Genomic DNA, 17,633 nt, shown 5'->3' with positions numbered 1-17,633 from the left:
TAAATTTTATGTTTGAATATTCGACAAGAAACAGAATATATCTAGTTGAAAGAGATTCAATGTTGGCACAGAAAGTTCTCTGGCACGTAAAAAATGATTACATTCTACACATAGTAATTATTAATTTTGCAGAAAAAAGTAGAAGTAATAATACATAACCTGTCGAATAATTTATTTAGTCGCACATCCACGAAATTATTTATTTTAAACAATTATACATTGGCATCTATCGAATCTATATCTAAAAAATTATATAAATATTGACATTAAACGATGAATTTCTTTTTTTACTTCGATTCACCGAAAATACGGAAGAAATTTTATCGATTAAACGAATTAACGTCATTAATGAACATATATTTAAATCCTGTAATAAGCTACAACTTGATTACACTTAAAATATTCATAGTATATTTTTATTAGTAATTAAGTTTCAAGTAGTTAAAAGTAAAAAATTTGTAAATTCAATCACTAAACTGTACTTACATATTTGTAACACAAAGTAAGTAATACAAATGTTTAGAAATATATCAAATATTCTGAAAATTTAAGGGATATCTCACCGTGTATTTATGTCTCTGAACTCTTCGTATAAATGTTCCATTTCACAGTAAAACCTTAAATGAACCAAAAGAAAAAGTCACTATAGAAAATGATTGGACATGGTTTCATTTTTGCAAAAAAGGAAACATAAATTTGCAATTTAATCACTTGTTTCACGAGATGTACCATCATTTATTTCTGTTCTATCATCGCATTCTCATACTGCAAAATTACATATAAGAAGGAACTTATCAGAGAAAAGGTGCGGAACGAATCGCTTATTTTCTTCGCATCCAATAATTTAAAGCAATTACAGATACGTAAGTAACGTGTAGCGTGTGGGGTACTCCTGATTAATTTATTCCCCTCAACGATACGAACTAGCGAAACTGCATTGCAGGCTGTAGTTGAAATAACCGTTTATAGAAAAATATCGAGCGTAGAATTAGAGAGTATTTCTACGTTTGTAAAGTACCGTAGAAAATCTTATTCTATCTTCGTTCATCCCTAAATAAAAATTACGATCTATAGACCGGTTTTTTTATCAGAGACGAATAGTTTCCTGTTCGCGTTCAGATCAGTCACGTTAAGGAAACAAAAAGAAAGACAAAAAAAAACAAACAAAATATATTATCATGAAATTTACTAACGAAGAAGCATTAAAGTTTACAAAGAGAAGCGTTGCTCTATTAGTTGCATGGCCACCACCGATGAACACCTCGAAGAAAAAATTGTTCTTTCTCGATGTGTACTTTTACGCTTCCTTTCTAAGCGCTCAAATAAACTTACTGTTGATACTAAATGAAATGGTCGTTAATCGCAATAATTTTGAGATAATAATACAATCAATGTGCATCGCAATCTCTATTATACAAATGAGTATTAAAATGATGGCATGTAGAATGCAACGTTCGAGTTTAAAGGTTTAATATAAAATTAGAAGTTAAATTTGATCTGCTATTACCAATTAATACGTAATATATAATATTACATCGATCGTTTCAGTCGATAATAATGGAAATGGAAAATATTGTTGAACATGCTGAACCATACGAAAAAGCTATATTAGAAAAATATGTGAATAGATCTGCGATACTACACATGTCCCTTACATTTGGATTTTATTTAGCCGGAGTGAATATCATTTTAGGACCAATATTTCTACCACATCCGTTACCAAATATTATAACTTATCCTTTCGACGTAGAAAAACATCCCATTTACGAAATTATTTATTTTCAACAATCATTAACTGCTTTACAAGCTTGTACAGGTGCAACGATTGATTGCCAGGTCGCACTTTTACTATGGTTCGTTGGTGCAAGATTTGAAATGTTGAAAATTGAATTAGCCAATACTGTCGACGAGTACGATCTTAAACGATGTATAGTGAAACATTGTCAAATAATCAGGTAATATTTTTCTAATTAGAATAAGAAAACAAAAATTTGTTCAACAAAAACATGAATACCTGTTATTCTTATTTCTTTATTAGTTACGCAGGAAAGGTAATAAAAACTGTGCGTTTCGTAATTCTTGCTACTGTTTGTATTACGACCATATTAATAGTGTTTAGTGGACTCTTACTCTTATTCGTTAGTATCATTATTATAACAATTAAATAATCATTATTATTTAAAAAATTCAGAATAAATTTATCCAAAGAAGACAATATTCATATTTACATGAATGATTAATATCTATACATATTCTTATTCATTTTATTAATATTATAATTTCTTTTTAATGCATTTATTTGTTTAACGATAGTCAAATGAAGTAGCGGTCAAATTCCAATTCCTCGTGTTGGATATTGTCGCTGTTATTCAATTATTTTTGAACTCATATCCGGCTGAAAATTTAATACAAATGGTAAATTGAATCATTCCTCTTTTTTTATATAGACTACATATATATAATGATTATTATACGACTTGTATAATATGTTATTTCATTAAAAATTATTATTGAAGAGTACTGCGATTGGAACGACAGCTTATGATTTGAATTGGATTGATAAATCACGAAAAATATGGAGAAATGTATGCTTTCTAATTCAAAGATCTCAAAAACCAATTACAATCAGTATTCCTGGATTTATACCTGCATTGTCTCTAACTTATTACATGTCGGTACGTTCATTATCTTTATAATGCTCAATACTTCTCACATACATCGATAAATTTCGCGATTATATATATTTCAGTTTCTGTCAACTTCATTTTCATACTTCACAACATTGAGAGCTGCTGTTAAATAAAACGATTAATTAATTTTTTGCATTTATATAAAAAGAAGAAATAACATTTGTGTGAAAAAGAATGGAAATGTCGAATATAGATTCAAAACAATGAACGATGAATAAAAAGTACAAAAAAATCATTGAAAATTATCCTATTCTCTCATCAGAATGTAAGAGAAGTACAAAGAACATTGTACTTTCGTCTATGCATAATGGAATACCAAATCAGAAGTAAAAGACGAACTAAAACAATTTCTATGCCTTTTAGTAAATAATAATAAATACTATAAATTTAAAGCAGCAGATTATTTGAAAAAAATAATTAAAAAATTAAAAATCTCAAGATAAATTTTATGTATGAATATTCTACAAAAAACAAAATATATCTGATTGAAAGTAATTCAATCTAGGCACAGAAAGTACACTAACACGCAGAAATGATGACATTATACACATAGTAAATAATAATTTTGCAGCAAAAGGTGCAAGTAATAATAGATATGAAGACGAATTTCTTATTTATTCGCACACCCACGAAATGGCTTATTTATTCGCAATTCTCCAAAATGACTTATTTGTTCGGACATCCACGAAATTATTCATTTTAAACAACGATACATTAGCTTCTACACAATTTATATGTAAAAAATTACATAATTATTAAACGATGGATTTCTTTTTTTACATCGATTCGTCGAAAATACAGAGGAAATTCTATCAATTAAATCAATTAACGTCATTAATAAACGTATATTTGAATCTTGTAATAAGCTATGTCACGATTTTATTAAAAATTTTCAATATACTTTAAATAGTTATTAGGTTCCAAGATGTTAAGAGAATAAACTTAGTATATTCAACAACGAAACTGTACTTACATATTTACAATGTACTAATGTCTAGAAAAATAACGAATATTGTAGAAATCCATTTCTATATTTGTTTTATGATCTCCTCGTATAAATGTTCCATTCCACAGAAAAACCTTAAATGAACCAAAAGAGAAAGACGCTATAAAAAATGACTGGACTCGGTTTCATTATTGCGAAAAAGGAAACATAAATTTGCAATCTAATCGCTTGTTTCAATAGATGTACAATCATTTATTTCTATTCTATTATCGCATTCTCGAACTGCAAAATTACATGTAAGAAAGAACTTATCGGAGAAAAAGTGCGGAAAGAATCGCTTATTCTCTTCGCATCCAATAATTTAAAGTAATTACAGATACGTAAGAAAAGTGTAGCGTGTAGGATACTCCTGATTGATTTATTCCCTTCAACGATCCGAACTAGCGAAACTACATTATAGGTTGAAGTTGGAATAAGCGTTTACGGAAGAATATCGAGCGTAGAAATAGAGAGTATTTCTTTGTTCGTAAAATAAGTATCGAAGGATATCTTATTCTATCTACGTTCATCCCTAAATAAAAATCTATAGATCGGCTTTTTATCAGTGTCGAATAGGTTTCTGTTCGCATTCAGATCGGTCACGTTAAAGATAAAGAAAGAAAGACAAAAAAATCATAGAAATTATATTGTCATGAAATTTACTCACGAAGAAGCATTAAAGTTTACAAAGGGAAGCGTTGCTCTATTAGTTGCATGGCCACCACCGACGAACACTTCGAGGAAAAAATTATTCTTTCTGGATGTTTACTTTGGTGCTTCCTTCCTATGCGCTCAGGCGATGTTACTATTGTTACTAAATGGAATGTACGTTCATCGCAATAATTTCGAGATAATGATACAGTCAATGTGCTTTGCAATCACTATTATACAAATGAGTATTAAAATGATGACATGTAGAATGCAACGTTCGAATTTACAGGTTCAATATAAAATTAGAAGTTGAATTTGCTTTACTATTACCAATTAATACGTCATCTATAATATTATATCGATCGTTTCAGTTGATAATAATGGAAATGGAAAATATTGTTAAACAAGCCGCGCCATACGAAAAAGTTATATTAGAAAAATATGTGAAAAGATGTGCAATACTACACATATCCCTTACATTTGGATTTTATTTAGCCGGTACGAATATCGTTTTGGGACCAATATTTTTATCACAATCGTTACCAACTTTTGCGGTTTATCCTTTCGATACGGAATCACATCCCATTTACGAAATTATTTATTTTCAACAATCATTAACTGCTTTACAAGCTTGTACAGCTGCAGCGATTGATTGCCAGGCCGCACTTTTACTATGGTTCGCTGGTGCAAGATTTGAAATGTTGGAAATTGAATTAGCCAATATCGTCGACGAATATGATCTTAAACGATGTATACAGAAACATCGTCATATACTCAGGTAATAGCTTTCTCATTAGAACATGGAAAAAAAATTTTATTCAATAAATGCATAAACCCGAGTTATTCTTATATATTATTTTAGTTATGCAGAAAAGATAGTAAAAACTGTGCGTTTCGTAATTTTTGCCACTGTTGGTATTACGACCATATTAATTGTGTTTAGTGGGGTCTTACTATTATTTGTTAGTATTATTATTATAATAATTATATAATAGATATTCGTAATATGTTCTAATTGAAATAATAGACGATATATTTACACGTATCTATATGCATGATAAATATCTATACGTATTCCAAATAATTTTATAAATATTTCTAATGCTTTCTTATCAATGTAAAATATTTTTAACAATAGACGGATTCCATGACGATCAAATTTCAATTCTTTATATTGGATATTGTCGCTATTATTCAATTATTTCTGAACTCTCATCCAGCTGAAAACTTAATACAAATGGTAAATTGAATGGCCCTCCTTCTTTATTTAGACAATATATATATATATATATATATATATATATATATAATGATTATTATACGACTTGTATATTATATTATTTTATTAAAAATTATTATTGAAGAGTACTGCTATTGGATCGGCAGCTTATGATTTGAATTGGATTGATAAATCACTAGAAATATGGAAAAATGTATGCTTTCTAATTCAAAGATCTCAAAAACCAATTACAGTCAGTATTGCTGGATTTATACCTGCATTGTCTCTAACTTATTATATGTCGGTACGTTCATTATCAATATAATTGTCAATACTTCTCATACACATCGATACATTTCGCGATTATATATATTTTAGTTTTTGTCATCGTCTTTTTCATACTTCACAACATTAAGAGCTGCTGTTCTATAAAACGATTAATTAATTTTTTGCATTTATATAAAAAGAAGAAAAAACATTTGTGTGAAAAAGAATGGAAATGTCGAATATAGATGCAAAACAACGAACGATGAATAAAAAGTACAAAAAAATCATTGAAAATTATCCTATTCTCTCATCAGAATGTAAGAGAAGTACAAAGAACATTGTATTTTCGTCTATGCGTAATGGAATACGAAATCAGAAGTAAAAGACGTACTAAAACAATTTCTATGCCATTTAGTAGATGATGATAAATAGTATAAATTTAAAGCAGCAGACTATATTGAAAAGATAATTAACAAATTAGAAATCTTAAAATAAATTTTATGTTTGAATATTCGACAAGAAACAGAATATATCTAGTTGAAAGAGATTCAATGTTGGCACAGAAAGTTCTCTGGCACGTAAAAAATGATGACATTCTACACATAGTAATTATTAATTTTGCAGAAAAAAGTAGAAGTAATAATACATAACCTATCGAATAATTTATTTAGTCGCACATCCACGAAATTATTTATTTTAAACAATTATACATTGGCATCTATCGAATCTATATCTAAAAAATTATATAAATATTGACATTAAACGATGAATTTCTTTTTTTACTTCGATTCACCGAAAATACGGAAGAAATTTTATCGATTAAACGAATTAACGTCATTAATGAACGTATATTTAAATCCTGTAATAAGCTACAACTCGATTTCACTTAAAATTTTCGTAGTATATTTTTATTAGTGATTAGGTTCCAAGTAGTTAATAGTATAAATTTAGTAAATTCAATAACGAAACTGTACTTACATGTTTAGAATGTACTAATGTTTAGAAAAATATCAAATATTGTCGAAATTTAAAGGATATCCCTCCGTGTATTTGTTTTCTAAATTCTTCGTATAAATGTTCCATTCCACAGTAAAACCTTAAATGAACCAAGAGAAAAAGGCGCTATAGAAAATGACTGGACATGGTTTCATTTTTGCAAAAGTGGAAACATAAATTTGCAATCTAATCGCTTGTTTCACTAGATGTATAGTCATTTATTTCTTTTCTATCATCGCATTCTCAAACTGCAAAATTACATGTAAGAAAGAACTTATCGGAGAAAAAGTGCGGAAAGAATCGCTTATTTTCTCCGTATCCAATAATTTAAAGGAATTACAGATACGTAAAATACATGTGGCGTGTAGGGTACTCCTGATTGATTTATTTCCTTCAACGATCCAAACTAGCGAAACTACATTATAGGCTGAAGTTGAAATAAGCGTTTGTGAAAGAATATCGAGCGTAGAATTAGAGAGTATTTCTACGTTTGTAAAGTACAGTAGAAAATCTTATTCTATCTTCGTTCATCCCTAAATAAAAATTACGATCTATAGACCGGTTTTTTTATCAGCGTCGAGTAGTTTTCTGTTCGCTTTCAGATCAGTCACGTTAAGAGAGAAAAAGAAAGAAAAAAAAAAAGAAAAACAAAAAATATCAAACAAATTATATTGTCATGAAATTTACTCACGAAGAAGCATTAAAGTTTACAAAGGGAAGCGTTGCTCTATTAGTTGCATGGCCACCACCGACGAACACTTCGAGAAAAAAATTGTTCTTTCTCGATGTTTATTTTTGCGCTTCTTTTCTATGCGCTCAGACGATGTTACTATTGTTACTAAATGGAATGTACGTTCATCACAATAATTTCGAGATAATAATACAGTCAACGTGCATTGCAATTGCAATTATACAAATGAGTATTAAAATGATGGCATGTAGAATGCAACGTTCGAGTTTGCAGGTTTAATATAAAATTAGAAGTTGAATTTGGCTTGCTATTACAAATTAATCATCTATAATATTAGTCATCTATAATATTATATCGATCGTTTCAGTCGATAATAATGGAAATGGAAAATATTGTTAAACAAGCCGCGCCATACGAAAAAGTTATACTAGAAAAATATGTGAAAAGATGTGCAATACTACACCTATCCCTTACATTTGGATTTTATTTAGCCGGTACGAATATAGTTTTGGGACCAATATTTTTATCACAATCGTTACCAACTTTTGCGGTTTATCCTTTCGACACAGAATCACATCCCATTTACGAAATTATTTATTTTCAACAAGCATTTACTTGTATACAAGCTTGTACAGGTGCAACGATTGATTGCCAGGTCGCACTTTTACTATGGTTCGCTGGTGCAAGATTTGAAATGTTGGAAATTGAATTAGCCAATACCGTCGACGAGTACGATCTTAAACGATGTATAGTGAAACATGGTCAAATACTCAGGTAATATTTTTCTCATTAGAATAAGAAAACAAAAATTTGTTCAACAAAAACATGAATACCTGTTATTCTTATTTCTTTGTCAGTTATGCAGGAAAGATAGTGAAAACTGTACGCTTTGTGATTCTTTCCACTGTTTGTATTACGACCATATTAATAGTGTTTAGTGGACTCTTACTCTTATTCGTTAGTATCATTATTATAACAATTAAGCAATCATTATTATTTAAAAAATGCAGAATAAATTTATCCAAAGAAGACAATATTCATATTTACATGCATGATTAATATCTATACATATTCTTATTCATTTTATTAATATTACAATTTCTTTTTAATGCATTTATCTTTTTAACGATAGTCAGATTCAGTAGCGGTCAAATTTCAATTCCTCGTATTGGATATTGTCGCTATTGTTCAATTATTTTTGAACTCATATCCGGCTGAAAATTTAATAGAAATGGTAAATTGAATGGTTCCTCTTTTTTTTATTTAGACAACATATATATAATGATTATTATATAACTTGTATATTATATTATTTTATTAAAAATTATCACTGAAGAGTACTGCGATTGGATCGGCAGCTTATGATTTGAGTTGGATTGATAAATCACGAAAAATATGGAGAAATGTATGCTTTCTAATTCAAAGATCTCAAAAACCAATTACAATCAGTATTCCTGGATTTATACCTGCATTGTCGCTAACTTATTATATGTCGGTACGTTCATTATCATTATAATTCTCAATACTTCTCACACACATCGATAAATTGCGCGATTATATGTATTTCAGTTTCTGTCATCGTCATTTTCATACTTCACAACATTGAGAGCTGCTGTTAAATAAAACGATTAATTAATTTTTTGTATTTGTACAAAGAAGAATAAATGAATTTGTAGAAAGAAAAAGAATTAAGTTAAGGAAAAGTAGGATGGAAATGTCGAATATAGATGCAAAACAATGAATGATTAATAAAAAGTATAGAAAAATCATTAAAAATTATCCTATTTTCTCATGTTAAAATAAGAAAAATGTTAAAATAAGAAAAGATTAAAATAAGAAAAAAAAGAAAAAAAAACGAGAAAAAGAAAAGGAAGAAGAAAGAATAGATCTATAAATTGAATTTCACAAATTTATTTACTTACTTGCTTTCTATTCGACGCTTGATTATCTAAAAGGTACATTTCTCTAGAAGAAAAAAAAGAAAAAAAAAAAGAAAAAAAAACAAGTCCCTCAACTGATGTCTGCTTTCAATAAATGAAAATAAAGTTAACACATTCGTCATATACATACGTGAAGAAAATTCATAATTTGTTCCTCGATAGCACATAGAAATAGAACTAGGGAAAAGAAAATAAGGGTGGAAGTATCGATGCGAAATAATGAATGATAATAGTTAAAGAGAGAAGTTAAAGAGAGAAGAAGAAAAAAAAGAAGAAGAAGAAGAAAAAGAAAAGATGTATGAAAACCCTTGATAACATATTCATACTCTTACGAAAGGGTGTACGGGGAGAGGGTGGGGGGTGTGAGGGAATAGAGGAAATAGTAATCTTCGTAAGCATAATGGAATACGTAACCGTAAGTGCAAAAGATATGAAAAGATATTTTTCTACGTTTTCCTATATTATTACAATGCGAACTATAGATTTGTAATCATAGCTTAAGATGATGAAAAGAAAAGAAAGGAAAAGAAAAAAAGGAAAAAGAAAGAAAGAAAAAAATTAGAATTCTTCAAATGTATTTTAAACGGTACTCATTATTCGATAAATATAATATACCTAATTGAAATTCGATGAAAGGAAATAAACTTCGGATAATATCATAGAAACGTTGGATTTAAACCGGCATTACGAAGTAATCGATGGTAATAGTCAGGTCGTGAAAGCAACGTTGTATACATTAATTGTCAAATGATTTATTTATTTATTTCGCTCGATCTCTCGATACGCGTACACGAACGAAAATCATTATTGAGATTGTATTTATGATAAGTTATCGAATGTCACTAAATTGTAACGATCTAATATCGAGCCGATGGTTACAAAAGTATTTCTTACGTACGATCAATTTTATAACATTATCGAGTGAATTTATTGTTATATATTGTAATAAATAATGATATTTGATATTACACCGGAAACTGCTTTGAAATTTACGAAAATGAGTGTTATAATAATGGGCTGTTGGCCGCCCCCTTTAAACGCAACAAAAAAACAATTACTCTTGCGTGACATTTATTGGTGGACATCGTTTTTAACCGCTACGTTCTTGCTTTTAGCATTAATTAATGGGATTTATGAGTATCGTCAGAATACTTTAATTACGATACAAACTACGTGCATTCTAGCAGGTGTCTGTCAAATGTGTATAAAGATGTTGATATTGAGAAAGCAACGTTGGAAATTTCAGGTAAATCAAATTTTTCTCTTTTTCCTTCTTTTTCTTTTGTACTTTATTTCTTCTCTCTCTCTCTCTCTCTCTCTTTTTTTTGTCGTTTTTCCTTCCATTATTACCCTTTTTGACAATTTCATTTCAACGTTCGAACGAGTTAGTTCGATGTTCGTTCTATTTTTCATTTCGTCTTTTTGTCTTTTTTTTTTTTTTTTTTTTTCTTTTTTTTGTTTCCTGTTCTTGATCGCAGTCGATAATCCTGGAGATGGAAAATTTCGTAAAACGAGCTAACCCTTTGGAGAAAAGAATATTACAAAATTATGTAAAGAGATGTGCGATTTTTCATTTAATTACAACCATTGGCTTTTACGTGATTTGTTCAGGTCTTATTTTAGGACCGGCGATATTATCCCAACCATTGCCAACATACGCCAAGTATCCTTTTAAAGTTGATTCGCATCCCATATACGAAATAATTTACTTTCACCAAGGATTCGTTGGAATTTTAGCATCCGTCGGTGGTACCATTGATTGTCAGGTTGCAGTTTTATTGTGGTTCACCTCGGCAAGATTTGAAATTTTGTGCATGGAATTAACAAGATTTATCAATTTATTTGATCTAAATTGTTGCATACGTAAACATTTGCATTTGCTTAGGTAAATTATTAATAGTTTATCACAATATAATTGGCTTTATTCTTTTCTCTTTTCTTTTTTCTTTTTTTCTTTTTTTTTTTTTTTTTTTTTCTTTGCATTTTATGAAATTAAATACTTACTCTATCACACGTTACTTTTCATTTTTAGATACGCGAAGGACGTTGTTATAACTGTACGTTATATCATTCTTATAACTACTTGTATATCTGCCCTGATCATGATATTCGGTGGATTACAACTTATTTTTGTTAGTTATGTAAAAATTTATCTCTATCTTATATTATCATTGAATATTTTCCTTATCATTTGAATTTTATTGAATTATATTCTTTGATATGTTAGTTCTTCTTTTCTTTCTTTTTTTTTTTTCTTTCTTTTTCTTTTTCTTTTTCTCGATCACAGGCGAAATCAACAACCATGAAAATTCAATTCGTCATTCTCGTTATTGGTGCAGTTATTCAATTATTTCTATGTTCTCATCCAGCTGAAAATTTAGCAGGAATGGTAAATCTTATTCCATATATATAATTAATATATATATATAATGTAATAATTAAATATATTTAGGAAATTATTCCATTATGATATTAATTATCGTATATGTTTCGTAAAGAGTATGGCCATTGGATTATCGGTATACAATTCTAATTGGATTGGACAATCAACAAAAGTATTGAAAAGTATATGCATTTTGATTCAAAGATCTCAAAAACCTGTAATTGTTAACATCGATGGAGTTTTACCAGCGTTATCTCTAAAATATTACGCTTCGGTAAGCCTAACAAAATAACTAAATATTATAAAAAATAAACATATATATATATATATATCCATTTATTATATTTTTTATTTTATTTACAGTTTCTTTCTTCATCATTCTCGTACTTTACAACGTTACGTGCTGCAATGATTTAAACAGTAGATCAAATAGATCAATTAGATAGATTGTTATTAATGCAAAGACAAAAAAAAAAAAATCTTATATAGATATTACTACAAATAGAATTAAAATTGAATTGAGTTAAAATTGTAAAACGTAAGAAGGTAATATGTTTTATATACTATAAACGTACACGCATATTTATATTATTATATATTTGCTTTATATAGAGTACATAAAGCGTATTCTGTTGCATATATATATACCGTACGATAATTATATATTACTATATATAATTATGTACCATTTATTCTAAAATCAAAATGGAAAAAGTAATAACATAACTGTTACAAGAGAACAAGAAGGATATATCTCTTCTAAGAATATATTTTAACGTTATATTATGAGTTTATGAAGATGAATATGCATTGGATATTATTATTCCTAATGCACATACACACGTGTATATATATCTACCTTTCATTTATAAATGTCTCTTGTAATCAAAGCTACTCTTCTACGGAAGAAAATAAAACGCCATATTGTGTTTGCCTTTGTGTGTGTATTCCTCCATTATCTTGATAAAACGATTACAGGCCGTCGTAATAATTCTAGAAAATGAAAAAAAGGAAATTAGCTGTACTTAATCTTGTAGTATTATTAAATTAACAATAATGTTATTATCATTTACATTATTTTATATTATTACAACATCCAATATAATGTTATCAATTTTTTCTAGTAATTTCTATTTATTTCTAATTCTAGTAATTTGTACTTTAATTAATGGCGTTCATTGAGCCTGGTATTATAATAAAATTAATAATTATACGTTAAAACGTAGAAATTATAGATAACTTGTCTAATGGATTATTTTATTCGCTCCTCATTCACAAAATTATCTATTTTAAACAACTATTGAATCTATATCTAGAAAACAATAGATATTGTTATTAATCGTTGAATTTCTTTTTTACTTCGATTCATCGAAAATACAAAAGGAAATTTTATCGATTAAATCAATTAACATCATTAATGAACGTGTATTTAAATTTTGTAATAAGCTACATCTCGATTTTACTTAAAATTTTCGCTGCAATATTTTATTGAACGATTAGATTCCATGATGTTAAGAATATAAATTTAATAAATTCAATAACTTGTCCCTGTACTTACATATTTGCAATGTACAAATGTTTAGAAATATATCAAATATTTTCAAAATTTAAGGGATATCCCTTCCGTGTATTTGTTTTCTGAACTCTTCGTATAAATGTTCTATTCCACAGTAAAATCGCAAATGAATCAAAAAACAGAGGCTTCGGTAAATAATTCGATTTAATTTCATTATTGCAAAGAGATAAAATTAAAATTAAAATTTAATCGCTTACTCTACTCGATTTAATCGATTTTCTCTACATATACACAATTATTTATTATTCCTCTATCGTGTTATTCCAATTAGAAAATTATACGTATGAAAATTATAGGAAGAAAATGCAGTGAGAATAACTTATTTTCTTCGCACGCAGTAATTTAAAATAATTACAGATGGTAGCGTATAGAGAACTCCTGATTGATTTATACCCTTCAGTGAGTCTAAGTAGTAAGACTGCATTGGCAAAAGTTAAAATAAGCGTTTACATAAGAATATCGAGCGGAAAATTAGAGAGAATTTCTTCGAAACGTTTGTAAAATTATTACCTAAGTAAATGTGTTATTTTACTTTCGTTCATCCTTAAACTAAAATTATGATCTATAAACAGGTTATTCATCAACATCGAATAGTTTTAAACGAATAGTATTCGCGTACAGATCAGTCACTTTAAAAAAAAAAGGAAAAATAATAAATCATATTATCATGAAGGTTACTCCCGAAGCAGCATTAAAGTTTACAAAGAGAAGTATTGATTTGATGATTTTTTGGCCACCATCGAAGAACTCTTCGAAGATAAAATTGTTCATTTTAGATTTATACATTTGCTTTTCTTTTCTGTGTGCTCAATCGGTGGTACTGGCCACATTAAATGGAATCTATACATATCGTGATAATTTTGAAATTATAATGCAGTCATCGTGTGTAGTAATCGCTGCTATGCAAGTGGGTATAAAACTTTTGACTGGTAGACTACAACGTTCGAGCTATCAGGTTTAATAAAATACAAATTTGAATTTGATCTAACATTTCCAATTAAAACATCGTCTACATAATTATTTCAATTGTTTCAGATGATAATAGAGGAAATGGAAAGTGTCATTAAACAAGCATCACCAAACGAAAGAGATACATTAGAAAAATATATTAAAAAAGTTATGAAACTTCACTTATCCATGACTTTTGGAACTTATGCAATCAGTGCGAATATCGTGTTAGGACCATTATTTCTACCACAGCCCTTACCAACTTATGCCGTATATCCTTTCGATGTGGATAAACATCCCGCATACGAATTTGCTTATTTTCACCATGTATATACTGGAATCCAATGTGCTGCAGGTCAATCGGTTGATAACTTTGTCGCAGTTCTACTATGGTTCACTGGTGCAAGATTTGAAATATTGGAAAATGAAATAGCTAATATCGTCGACGAATCTGATCTCAAACGATGTATATTGAAACATATTCAGTTACTCAGGTAATATTTTTCTCATTAGAATAAGAAAAAAAAAAATTTATTTAATATATACATGAACACGTGTTATTCTTATTTCTTTTTTAGTTACGCAGAAAAGGTAGTAAAAACTGTGCGTATTGTGATCTTTTTGACTGTTGGTATTACGACCATATTAATAGTGTTTAGTGGACTCTTATTCCTCTTTGTTAGTATCATTATTATAACAACTAAATAATCATTATTTTAATCGAATCGATAATATTTATAATTATATACAAATGATATGTCTATATACAAATTATTGTTGAATTTTTTGATATTACAATTACTTTTTAATGTATCCTTTTTTATAATTACAGACAGACTCGGCGGCTGTCAAATCACAATTTCTCATACTGGATATTCTCACCATTATTCAAATGTTCGTAAACTCATATCCGGCTGAAAATTTAATACAAAGGGTAATAATAACTTTCCTTATTTATTTAGATAATATAAACAATGATAATTATACAACTTGTACACTTTATTATTTTATTAAAAATTATTATTAAAGAGTAATGCGATTGGATCGGCATTTTTTGATTTGAATTGGTATGATAAATCACGAGAAATGTGGAAAAATGTTTGTATTATAATCGAAAGATCTCAAAAACCAGTTACAGTCAGTATTCCTGGATTTTTACCTGCATTTTCTCTAACTTATTACATGTCGGTACGTTTATTATCATTATAATTATCAATACTTCTCACACACATCGATACATTATATAATTTTATATATATATATTTTAGTACCTATCTTCGGCCTTTTCGTACTTCACAACTTTAAGAGCTGTTATTCAGTAAAACAATTAATTAATTTTAATATTCATATAACTCTATGTATTTAGACGTTATTGCACTGTAGTTATTTAAAATTAAATATCAATATTAACATTCTTATTAATATTTTTTTTCCTGTTAGATTTGAAATTCCTGTACCACAAATTTCGAAAGAATAAAATGAAATAAAGTTTTCTATGCGTTTCAATTTGTTTCATTAAACAATAGGACGATAAGAACGTCCTATTGTTTAAATATCGATTAATTATACTTTACGTTTATTGGGATAAAATTTTTTAAGTATTGAAATATTGATTTAAAATTATTATGAATTTCCCGCGCGTTACGAGCTTTGTAATGTTTAAGGGAATATATTATCATTTAAATATTATTTTATTCTACACAGTGTACTTTAATGATTGTTTAAATAATTGAAAAATTATCGAAAGTATTAATTTATAAATTTTCACTTTTAAAATAATAAATTATCAATATGAGCATATTTTTCAAATCTTCCAATGATACAAATAAATTAAATCTTTTCAACCAATCAATAGCCGACAAACATTTCGATTATCGATCGATATGCATCGATTTACGATTATAAAGTGATCGAACGGTTATAATTTTAATATTTAATTACGATTTTAATACTAAGAAGAAAAGAAAAAAATCATTAAAATTATATAAAACACAAAAATTATAGTTTAAAAATAATAATAAGAAGAAGAAGAAGAAGAAGTAGTCATTATAATATAATATACTTTTTTAATTTAAGAAAATACCAAAAAGAATTATAACTTTTATTTGAAAAATGTTAAATGAATAATATTTCACAATATTTATATTTAAAAAGAAAAAAGAAATTTACATATTTTACTTTATAAATATTTTCATTTCTTTTTTACAAGTACTTTAAATATTTCGAAGAAATAGATAGAATAAACTTAATTCATTATTTGTTTTCTTTCGTTTTTTTTTTTTTTCTTTTTTTCTTTTTTTTTCTATTTATACTAGATGTTCGGTCCATTTGAACTTTTTGCTGGAAAGAAAAAAGGAAAATTTGCAAAATGTTGGTTAGCTGCTACCTTCAGTATTAAAAAATTTCAACGAAAGTTTAGATCATTAACTATAAATGAAATTGATGTTTGTCAAATGTGGTCAGTATGATTAATGATATTTTCATTTTTTATTTATTTTCTTTTTGAATTAATACGCATTAATAAAGAATTTGTTTATTCTAATAAAGTAATGATATGAAAGATATGATTGAAATGAGAAATAATGAATCAACCGATAGAGTTAGTCTTTACTTATCATCTCAATTAATGTATGGTGTTACAAAAATACTTTTGTGTCAAACATCTTATTTAGAAAGTAAGTTAATATTAAGTTTTTTATATTCCATAGAAATCAAATTATTTTATATCTATATACATATATATATATAAGATATATCATACTGATAAAAGAAAATATACATATATATTATTCTGCAATATATTCTATAATATTATAGTCTTTATTATTCTAGAAGATCTTATTGAACTTGAAAATATGTTTGACAAGATTACCAAGACTGACAAGAGGTATATAACTTGTTTTTTCTTTTTTTTTTTTTTTTTCTTTTTTTTTGAAAGATGATTTCTGTAGAAAATTATAATTATTTTTAAACAGGGATGAAGAAGAAAATGAAAAATATATTGATTCTTTGAATGTACCTTCAGCAAGTAGTGATCAATTGCATGATGCTTTTAAATTATTAGCTTATGAACCCAACGTTAACACCAAACTTAAAAATATGGTAAATATATGACATATGAAATATAAGAAATATGGTAAATGTATAAAAGATTAAACAAAATGTCATTTTCATATTTTGTTTCTAAATATACATACACACACACACACACACACACACACTTAATATGGACAAACATTATTATATATAATGAGGATATTTTTTTACATGTGATATATTATATTTAC

At 27.5% G+C, this 17,633-nt stretch overlaps 3 protein-coding genes and 1 long non-coding RNA gene across 6 annotated transcripts; 3 read left to right on the top strand and 1 right to left on the bottom strand.

Moving 5' to 3' along the window:
- Positions 1-1,028: 1,028 nt before the first annotated feature.
- On the top strand, positions 1,029-2,888 carry LOC124956784 (putative odorant receptor 92a). The gene is made up of 6 exons (XM_047513026.1): positions 1,029-1,466; positions 1,549-1,955; positions 2,039-2,138; positions 2,314-2,415; positions 2,517-2,675; positions 2,750-2,888. Exons 1-6 carry the CDS (start codon positions 1,179-1,181, stop codon positions 2,801-2,803), a joined length of 1,110 nt encoding a protein of 369 aa, XP_047368982.1. The 5' UTR covers positions 1,029-1,178; the 3' UTR covers positions 2,804-2,888.
- Positions 2,889-4,112: 1,224 nt separating this feature from the next.
- On the top strand, positions 4,113-9,331 carry LOC124956782 (odorant receptor 30a-like). The gene is made up of 10 exons (XM_047513023.1): positions 4,113-4,615; positions 4,698-5,104; positions 5,189-5,288; positions 5,465-5,566; positions 5,691-5,849; positions 8,155-8,273; positions 8,357-8,456; positions 8,632-8,733; positions 8,836-8,994; positions 9,069-9,331. The coding sequence occupies exons 1-10, from the start codon at positions 4,328-4,330 to the stop codon at positions 9,120-9,122; spliced, it is 1,590 nt and encodes a 529-aa protein (XP_047368979.1). The 5' UTR covers positions 4,113-4,327; the 3' UTR covers positions 9,123-9,331.
- Positions 8,610-16,390, bottom strand: LOC124956789. 2 transcript variants are annotated; one of them, XR_007103369.1, is made up of 4 exons: positions 12,682-16,390; positions 9,422-11,808; positions 8,966-9,111; positions 8,610-8,713 (listed from the first exon to the last, which is right to left on the bottom strand). It is a non-coding gene; the product is annotated as an uncharacterized LOC124956789 (long non-coding RNA). The 2 variants fall into 2 exon arrangements; XR_007103368.1 differs by lacking the exon at positions 12,682-16,390 and having other exon boundaries at positions 9,422-12,327.
- On the top strand, positions 10,089-13,084 carry LOC124956783 (odorant receptor 30a-like). Of its 2 annotated transcripts, XM_047513025.1 has the most exons (8): positions 10,089-10,333; positions 10,555-10,685; positions 10,918-11,324; positions 11,472-11,571; positions 11,727-11,828; positions 11,938-12,096; positions 12,186-12,368; positions 12,435-13,084. In XM_047513025.1, exons 1-7 carry the CDS (start codon positions 10,261-10,263, stop codon positions 12,237-12,239), a joined length of 1,026 nt encoding a protein of 341 aa, XP_047368981.1. In that variant the 5' UTR covers positions 10,089-10,260; the 3' UTR covers positions 12,240-12,368; positions 12,435-13,084. The 2 variants fall into 2 exon arrangements, with proteins under 2 accessions (XP_047368981.1, XP_047368980.1); XM_047513024.1 differs by having other exon boundaries at positions 10,089-10,685.
- Positions 16,391-17,633: the final 1,243 nt, after the last annotated feature.

This window comes from Vespa velutina, chromosome 23, assembly GCF_912470025.1.
Source record: "Vespa velutina chromosome 23, iVesVel2.1, whole genome shotgun sequence".
In the NCBI taxonomy this organism is placed as follows: Eukaryota; Metazoa; Arthropoda; class Insecta; order Hymenoptera; family Vespidae; genus Vespa; species Vespa velutina.
Note: the sequence above shows the minus strand (reverse complement) of the source record. Positions and strands in the feature narration are given on the sequence as shown.

Coding starts and splice junctions, on each gene's coding strand:
- LOC124956784 (XM_047513026.1), top strand. CDS start 1,179: ATGAAATTTACTAACGAAGAAGCATTAAAGTTTACAAAGAGAAGCGTT. Junction 2,139..2,313: donor GTGGACTCTTACTCTTATTC/GTTAGTATCATT, acceptor GTTTAACGATAG/TCAAATGAAGTAGCGGTCAA. Junction 2,676..2,749: donor CTCTAACTTATTACATGTCG/GTACGTTCATTA, acceptor TATATATTTCAG/TTTCTGTCAACTTCATTTTC.
- LOC124956782 (XM_047513023.1), top strand. CDS start 4,328: ATGAAATTTACTCACGAAGAAGCATTAAAGTTTACAAAGGGAAGCGTT. Junction 5,567..5,690: donor CTGAAAACTTAATACAAATG/GTAAATTGAATG, acceptor TTATTATTGAAG/AGTACTGCTATTGGATCGGC. Junction 8,734..8,835: donor CTGAAAATTTAATAGAAATG/GTAAATTGAATG, acceptor TTATCACTGAAG/AGTACTGCGATTGGATCGGC.
- LOC124956783 (XM_047513024.1), top strand. CDS start 10,392: ATGATATTTGATATTACACCGGAAACTGCTTTGAAATTTACGAAAATG. Junction 10,686..10,917: donor AGCAACGTTGGAAATTTCAG/GTAAATCAAATT, acceptor TCTTGATCGCAG/TCGATAATCCTGGAGATGGA. Junction 11,572..11,726: donor GTGGATTACAACTTATTTTT/GTTAGTTATGTA, acceptor TCTCGATCACAG/GCGAAATCAACAACCATGAA.